Raw genomic sequence first — 8,522 nt, 5'->3', positions numbered from 1 at the left:
CCTACAAGAACTCTAATTTAATTAATTTATCAAATAGAATTAGGAATTTAATCATTAACCGAACTCTGCATGTTTTAGGAAACGTGCACGAACACAAACACTTGCACACATACGCACGGCAGCCACGATGGGTCTCATGCGTGCGCGCGAGCAGCAGCCCACTCAGCGCCCGCTCGCGCTGCGCGCTGCGCGTGCTGTGCGCGCTGTGCGCGCTGCGCGCTGCGCGCAGCCTGCTGGGCCTGGCCTTGCGCTGGGCCTGGCGTGGCTGTTTGTGCGGCGCGCTTGGCTTGCTGGGCGATGGCCTGGCTTCGTGCTGGGCCTCGTCCGGCAGGCCTCGTCCGATGCTTATTCGTACGATGCGCTTCCGATTAAATTTTCCGATTCCGGAATTCATTTCCGATACGAACAATATTTAATATTTCCGATTCCGGAATTAATTTCCGTTTCGAACAAATATTTAATATTTCCGTTTCCGGAATTATTTTCCGATTCCGGTAATATTTCCGATTCTGACAATATTTCCGTTTCCGGCAATATTTCCGATTCTGGCAATATTTCCATTTCCGATAATATTTTCCGACACGTACCATGTTTCCGTTTCCGGCAACATCTACGACTTGGATAATATTTATATTTCCGATACGATCCATATTTCCGTTTCCGGCAATATCATCGTTTCCGGAGTATTCATTCCTTGCCTGTGACGATCTTAGCTCCCACTGAAACCAAGATCCGTCGGTTCCGAATATTCATAGATGGAGTATTTAATGCTATTAAATACTTGATCCGTTTACGTACTATTTGTGTGACCCTACGGGTTCAGTCAAGAGTAAGCTGTGGATTAATATCATTAATTCCACTTGAACTGAAGCGGCCTCTAGCTAGGCATTCAGCTCACTTGATCTCACTGAATTATTAACTTGTTAATTAATACTGAACCGCATTTATTAGACTTAACATAGAATGCATACTTGGACCAAGGGCATTATTTCCTTCACTTGAAGCCTTGGTTTGATGGCCATGATCTAGAACTCTCGAGGTGAGGCCCCACGAGGTGGATCCCTTCACAACACGCCTTTGTCGAACCCAAGCTTCACTTCATCGAAAAATGATTTCCTCACCATTCGATGATCTGCTTTTCAGGATTCTCCAACATTCACAACCCCTTTGAGAATGACTCAACAAGGGGTCATGGAAGCATGACATTGGAAGGCTACTTAGACAGAGAAACTACGGTCGTGTTTTTTTTATGACTAATTTTTATTTTCTGATATGGGGGGTGATATTTGTATACGAAATCTTCTATGGTTAAGAAGATATTCATTGTGTTGTGATGAATTGAAAGGAAAAAAAACTGGGTTGTTGAGTAGAAGAAGAAATATATATGGAGTATTGAATACAAACCAAGATATAAGAGATGAATATTGTTGTAATGCTTTAAGCCAACCCCCTTGTGTTTATATAGTCAAGGAAGACCAATGGAAGATAAGCTGTTTCTCACATCTCAATGCTCCTCATTAAATACTTAGGAGTAGTTAGTAGACCAAGGAAGACCAAATTAAATATAGTCTTGTTGTAATGCTTTAAGCCAACCCCCTTGTGTTTATATAGTCAAGGAAGACCAATGGAAGATAAGATGTTTCTCACATCCCAATGCTCCTCATTAAATACTTAGGAGTAGTTAGTAGACCAAGGAAGACCAAATTAAATATAGTGCGTCTGAAATGCAACTTGTATCTAATACAAATGTTTAAATTTCCAGAACAGTGGATACATACTCCGTATATGTGCCTAGTTTGAGCACATACTCCGTATTAAGGTTCATTACCTTACTCGGACGAAGCTCTTTTACGTCCTCTTATCTAACGAGTATGACCATTAATTGAATTTCGTTAAATAATACTTTGATGAGCGAGCTTAGCTTTGAGACGAGATAGAACACAAAATGAGGCTCATTAAACAAATCAGTTTGGACATGATCTGAACACAAACATGCTCGTTCATGTTACAAGCTCGTGAACAAGCTCGTTTATGTTCATTTATTTAATTAATTAGACGGGCTTGAACACACATCTAAACTTGATAAATAAATTAGATTCAGGAGCATGAAATATTGGACATATCGGTAAGTGCAACGTCTAATTGTAAATTGTAACAAAATTCATAATTCACGTTCTACAAAATTTTTAAGTGTTTTATTTGCCATGGAATGTTAAATACTCTGTTTTTTGAGAGCCTCAACGGCTATATTTTTGTAAAAAGCTAACTGAAATGAATTTCCATTTATTTAATTATTGGTAAATGGTAAATGTAACTGTTTTTTTGTCGTTTAGTGCCTTTTATTTAGTTTCCTTTTAATTTAAATGCATTTTAACGGACGTTAGTGACGGAAAACAAAAAGCAGCGGATTCCATCCAAACGCAGGGACCTAAATACTCCTTTTGAAACTTGAGGGACCTAACTGCTCCTTTTGGCAAAGTTTAGGGACCTGCAGATCTATTTACTCTACCATTTAGCCCTTAATATACCGACTGAAGTTACTATTTTGACCTTAGTATACCATTTTAATGGTATACCTAGTATAGATTCAGAAAACCTCTTACTGACTAAAATATTAAAAACATAAAACGGGTAAATAATTTTCTTTCTTCAAAAATAATTTTACAAGCGAAATTTGAAAATTGGAAACCCTCTCCTTCTTTTCTTTTCCCCATAATTTCATGAAAAAAATGGAGTCTTTTCATCTTCAACCTTCAATGTTATATTCAAATAATAATAATAATAATAATAATCAAAATTACTATGGAAATCGAAATTTTATAATGGAAGAATATAATAGGGTAAAAACAGAGAAGTGGTTGAAGCATTATTCATCTAGTCATGAAATATTAATAGTGGGTGACGGAAATTTCTCATTCTCACTGTCTTTGGCTATGGCTTTTGGTTCTGCTTCTAATCTTTTTTCAACTTCTATTGATTCTTATGGTTAGTCTCTTTACTCTCTCTCTCTCTCTTTTTTTTTCAATCATTTGAATTTTGTTAAATTTGTGGAAATTTATTGAATTTTGTTAAATTTCTGGAAAATTTGATCCAAAAAACTTTTGACTTTTTACTGCAATAGATTATTTTGTGTAGTTTTATTTGGTTAGTGAATTATGAAAGTGTTGATTTTGCTCATAAAATGGGATTTTTTGTTCAAAGTTTTGATCTTTCTAACTTTTGCATGTAGTACAATATATTTTTTATTTATTTAGTTAAGGGAAAATTGGACAGTTGAAATGTATAATTCAAATTATTGCCTAGAATAAGTATTTTAATTGAGGAAATTGTGCTACAAATCTGAACTATTTATGTCATTGACATGTTTTATTTTAATTTCAATTTCAATTGAAGAAGGTTTTTTTTTTTTTTTTTTTTAATTTGATGGGAGTGAAAATGGGAGTGGATATATGATGTTGATTTGAGGAATTGAGGGGTAATGAAACGGATTCTCCCAATAAGTAAGAAATATTTCGTGGAACTGATGAAAACTGAAAATGGGAAGATCTTTATGGAACAGATAAAAATAAAAAATTTAAGGAACAATTTTACAAAGGGAGCAATCTTGAAATAAAAGTTTGAGGTAGAATTTTTACAAACTTTTACAAAGTTTAAGCATTTTGGTTTTTTATGAATAGAATAATGGTATTCTGCCACGGAAGAGCCATTATACTTCGTAGATCATCTATGCAATTTGCCACAATGATTAAGGTTGTAGAGCACAAATCTTCCATTTTTTTAGAATATGTTTGGTATATAGTTTTTTAAGTGACGGTAATGGAATCAATTAACTATTTCCATTAGCTGGTATGAGATAAGTGATAACACAATCCATTTCTTTAACGGTTACCATTACTACCATTTGTTATTTCTCCCAACCCTATGGTAACAAGTGGTCACCCTTTTCAATCCCCAATTTATTACAAGTGATTACTTTCCAAAGTTATACCAAACCAATAATAATGGTAATAGTTAACACTACCCTTTCCACTTCTTATTTATTTCATTTCCTAAGTTTATACCAAACATATTCTTAGTTTTTGCCCTTTTCGAAGTTGTCTATTGGTGAATAAACTTGTTGTATATACAATGATCAATGATACAATACATAACTCAAAATATTTTCCTAGGCTTTTAGGTCTATTTTCAGGAGAATAATCAACTGAACATCAATAATCATGGTTAAAGAATAAAGATTCTATTTTTAAGAAAAGCACGACAAATCAAATAGTTGGATTAGAGGAGTTGTAACAACATTTTGTAATCCCTTGCCTGGATTCCTTATGGTCTTTTGAAACCAATAGAATAAAGTCATAAACAGCGAAGAGCAATGCGCTACTTATTCACAAAATGGCAATGCAACATTGAACATTGTATTGAAATTCGAGGCTGTTACTAATGCTATAATACACACTGTTGAAACTGGAAACAGATTCTTTGATAACTACATATAAGAAAGCAGGATTAAATTTATCACAGTTAAGAGCAATGGGAGCTACCGTTGTACATGAAGTGGATGCGCGAAAGATGAAAGATCATCCCTTACTCAAATGGAGACAGTTCGATTTCTTTGTCTATAACTTTCCCCATGCTGGCTTCTATGGAACTGAAGACAATCCTGCTATGATCAAGTATGACCACCTGTTTTCTTTATTCTATCCTAAACTAATTCTGTCTTTCCTTTTTCATATTTTTAAATTTAGTTGTCATTTGATTGGATTGGATGTTACAACTTTGAAGTTATGGATTGGATTACTTGATGAATTGTAAGAGAGTTGTTCGCGCTTAACTAGGGGAATGCACCTATGTTTTTAGGGGGAACTAATGACCCTGTTTTTTAGAGTTGAACTGGACTGAACTGAACTGAAATTAACTAAACTAAACTGATGAAGTTATGTTTTATGAATATTCGTTAATGGCACCTTTCATGTCTGCAGTATGCATCAGGGTCTTGTCCATGACTTCTTCAGTAATGCTAGGTGTTTACTCCGACAAAACGGCGAAATTCATGTTACTCATAAAACCAAGTCTCCCTACTCTTGTTGGAATCTCAAAGAACTTGCACTCAAAAACTCCTTACTCCTAAAGGACAGTGTTCCTTTCAATATCAGGGACTACCCTTTCTATGAGAACAAGAGAGGACATGGTTCAACAATCGATGAACCTTTCGATTGGAGAGACAGTTGTACATTCAAGTTCACTCTTGCGCCGCCACTCAAAATCTACGAGTACTTCAACAACCATTTCTCAAGCCATTCCAACCAGCCAGGTTGCAGGAAGATAGACCTGTCAAACAGTTCGGTCGGGTCGGATTCGGATAAAATTGGATTACAGGTCACAAAATTTTGTTCAAGACCTAATATTTTCAGGTCAGGGGTCGGGTCAATTTTTGACAAGTCTACAGGAAGACTCTACCCCCGGCTAAAATTCATCGTCAAAGCAGAAGTTAGACATCATCCGAGGGCAGCAGGATATGCAGGGGTCTTAGTAGACGAAAACCATTCAGTTCGAGCTATGTTTTGTGGGCCATTGTCTTATTACATGCCTTATTTGGATGTCAATGTTGCTGCATTACTTGCTGTCAAATATGCAATACTGATGTTTGAGAGATCAGAGTATTGCAACAGAAATAATGTGGTACTTGATGTTGAAACTGATTCCAATCTTGCTGTTTCATGGATTGGATCACAATTTGGAAACCCTAGAGAGTTGTTTGCTGATCTCAAGGAGATTACTATGGCTTTGGGTCGTATTCAAAATCATGTCGAATTCTGCTATAATTGGAGAGAATATCAATATGGAGGTAATATCAAGAATATATTTTCATATTGTCTCGTACAATCTTACATGGAGCAAATCACATCTTTGAGTCATGCATGTGAATATTTTCGACAAAATATAGTGTTAGATTTATATCCTTTTATTTATGTTAATACCCTTACGCGCGAGCTGCAATTTTTGGGACGTAGTTTATATCGTTAGAGAGTGCACAATACATCGGGTGCATCTTTTAGATATGATGTGCTGAGAAATTAATACCGCTACCTTTTTGTTAGTTGATGAACCATCCTTCGATCAATTTATTACATAGGTCTCTCAACTTTTCATAATTTAGGATATAATGATTTTACAAGAACAACTATACATTGATAATAACACAGTAAACATTGATAATGAAACTTCATTCGTTGAACAAACGACGACTAATCTGTATATTTTGGAGGATATTTTAGGCTAGATCCACCATATATTGATCAAACGACTACATTCATCCATCCATCACAGAAAACTATACAAATGATACATTATGATGATCGAATGTGTAAATCACAATATCGAATTTAAAAATCTTTACTTACAAAAAAGAAAAAAACATTGAACAATTTTGTGCAAATCTAATCACTTTATTATTGAAGTTGTGAGATTTAATCGGTAGGCAAAGAAAAAGGAGAAACTAGAGTTTCCACATATTCCAAAACGTAAACGATACCATCTACTCCTCCGAGTTGTATTTGATTGGTTGGATTTTGAGTCATGTCGACTAACACAAGCTCAAACTCAACAACACGATTACGAGAAGTTCCTCTTTTCAAAATTAATTTTCCATAAGATGTGATACCTATACGGAAATCAAATACACCCATGTCGAAGGAAAACAATTTGTTCCAAGAATCCCACTTACCATATTGCTCTAACTTCCAAACATCCATCCACTTACAAAGATTAATATTCATCTCTTCCCGTGAACAAAAGCGAAATTCACAAATGCAAATACTTCCGTCTTGAAAAATATCAACGAAATCTCCACCAAGATAATCATTATCATCATCTTTCAAAATAATCGGAATCAACTCTAAAATTTCTTGGACTAAATCAAATTTAGCCATAAACTGGTTTTGACTATTAATGTCCAAACAAATATGCAATGTCTCATTGATTAGAACCATATTCTTTCCCCAATTTATGTATATTGTAGTAATATCAAGACGATTAAAAGCACTAGTATCTAACTCTCTCCACATTTCATCCCTCATCGAGTATGCATGGATTCTTAGGTTTGGCATTGAATTTCCATATACTAACAATATCTTATAGTCATTGATAGAAGGAACGGAGCCAAACCATGACATACTTTTAATGTCGTTGCGGTTATATGGTTGGGTTTTAAGATGTGGGAGTGAAATTTCCTTGGTTTCTTTGGTGAGGGGGTTACAAAGGTAAATAAGTTTTGTGTGTTCAGAGTACGTGCATACAAGACCATCGCATGATCCAATTAGGTGACATAGATTTGCTATAGTGTCGGGGAAGAAGGAAGGGTTTATTTCTAACACCGTAGGGTTGTTGTTTAAGTTTAAATTGTCCCGTTTACCAAGAGATAAAGACTTACGCAGATTAAAATAATCATCATAGAGCAAGGTTACAGGCTGATTGTTTGAGTTTAGTGTGTAGGACTTGATGAAATTAGGGTTTGAGATTAGAGAATTCCATATTTTGCATACCAATTTAAACCTTACCAATGATTTTGTTGGCAGTCGAAACAAGATTTCGAGTGTTAGCTCTCGGGGTAAGCACCCATCAATATGATCATAATTTTCTGCAAACTTCGATCTTTCCCTCTTCTCCTCAACGACCACCATATTTTTTTGTTGGGGTTTTAAGAATTGTAACGTAAGGGTTTATGTAAATATTTTTTGTTGGGGTTTTAAGAATTGTAACGTAATTAAAGGTTTATGTAAATATTAGGGTAAAGATTTGAGATTATATTTATACAAGCAAGTATTACTGAAAGTACCAGTGTATACGTTTAAGAGGTACAACAAAAACGGTTCAGGGATAATTTAGCACCTTAGAGTCTTAGACCAACTTGGCTATCTCAACGTTGCTAACCTAATTCAACTTCCTAAAAGATAGAATTCTACCCAAAGTATAACATAAATACTTACTACGTACAAGTTTACTCAAAATTATTTTCTATATTTATTTGATTTATACATACAAGATTGTAGACTTTTAGTGTGAGTCGGTTTCCTTATTTCAGTCGCTTCATGCCTTCATCCCCTAAAATATTTACTACTACCTTCGTTATAAATGATTTTACACTTTGTATTTTAGTCCGTTTTATAATATTTTTTCCATTGTATTTTATACTAATTTCGGCATCCTCTAATTAAAATATTTACTACTACTACTTCCGTTATATACAAAATGATCTTTTTAGAATAAATGTAATAGATTTATTTGCTGTAACTTATGCCCAGACTAATTTTGCTTCAGCTTTCATATTAGTATAACCATCGAAAATAATATGAATATCTCGTTCATATTCTCTTTTACTCATATTAATTTTTATCGTTCCTTAAAAAAAAAAAAAAATATCTGTTTATTTGTGTACATAATATTATTATTTTTAGGATATTATTTTAACTCGATCTTTATTTGTGTACATAATATCTATCTTTTTTTAGGATATTATTGTGCCCTAA

The 8,522-nt window shown here is 34.5% G+C and overlaps 2 protein-coding genes across 2 annotated transcripts; one reads left to right on the top strand and one right to left on the bottom strand.

Annotated features, from left to right (window-relative positions):
- Nucleotides 1-2,613: 2,613 nt before the first annotated feature.
- LOC130462614 (uncharacterized) lies at nucleotides 2,614-6,075 on the top strand. Its single transcript, XM_056831288.1, has 3 exons — nucleotides 2,614-2,985; nucleotides 4,472-4,670; nucleotides 4,977-6,075. The coding sequence occupies exons 1-3, from the start codon at nucleotides 2,721-2,723 to the stop codon at nucleotides 6,019-6,021; spliced, it is 1,509 nt and encodes a 502-aa protein (XP_056687266.1). The 5' UTR covers nucleotides 2,614-2,720; the 3' UTR covers nucleotides 6,022-6,075.
- A 184-nt stretch (nucleotides 6,076-6,259) lies between these two features.
- On the bottom strand, nucleotides 6,260-7,785 carry LOC130464112 (F-box/kelch-repeat protein At3g23880-like). The gene has a single exon (XM_056833518.1). It carries the CDS (start codon nucleotides 7,674-7,676, stop codon nucleotides 6,465-6,467), a length of 1,212 nt encoding a protein of 403 aa, XP_056689496.1. The 5' UTR covers nucleotides 7,677-7,785; the 3' UTR covers nucleotides 6,260-6,464.
- Between the last annotated feature and the right edge of the window lie 737 nt (nucleotides 7,786-8,522).

Source organism: Spinacia oleracea, chromosome 6, assembly GCF_020520425.1.
Source record: "Spinacia oleracea cultivar Varoflay chromosome 6, BTI_SOV_V1, whole genome shotgun sequence".
Taxonomy (NCBI): domain Eukaryota; kingdom Viridiplantae; phylum Streptophyta; class Magnoliopsida; order Caryophyllales; family Amaranthaceae; genus Spinacia; species Spinacia oleracea.
The sequence above is the reverse complement of the archived record's forward strand: the minus strand, read 5'-3'. Positions and strand labels throughout refer to the sequence as shown.

Coding starts and splice junctions, on each gene's coding strand:
- LOC130462614 (XM_056831288.1), top strand. CDS start 2,721: ATGAAAAAAATGGAGTCTTTTCATCTTCAACCTTCAATGTTATATTCA. Junction 2,986..4,471: donor AACTTCTATTGATTCTTATG/GTTAGTCTCTTT, acceptor AACTGGAAACAG/ATTCTTTGATAACTACATAT. Junction 4,671..4,976: donor GACAATCCTGCTATGATCAA/GTATGACCACCT, acceptor TCATGTCTGCAG/TATGCATCAGGGTCTTGTCC.
- LOC130464112 (XM_056833518.1), bottom strand. CDS start 7,676: ATGGTGGTCGTTGAGGAGAAGAGGGAAAGATCGAAGTTTGCAGAAAAT.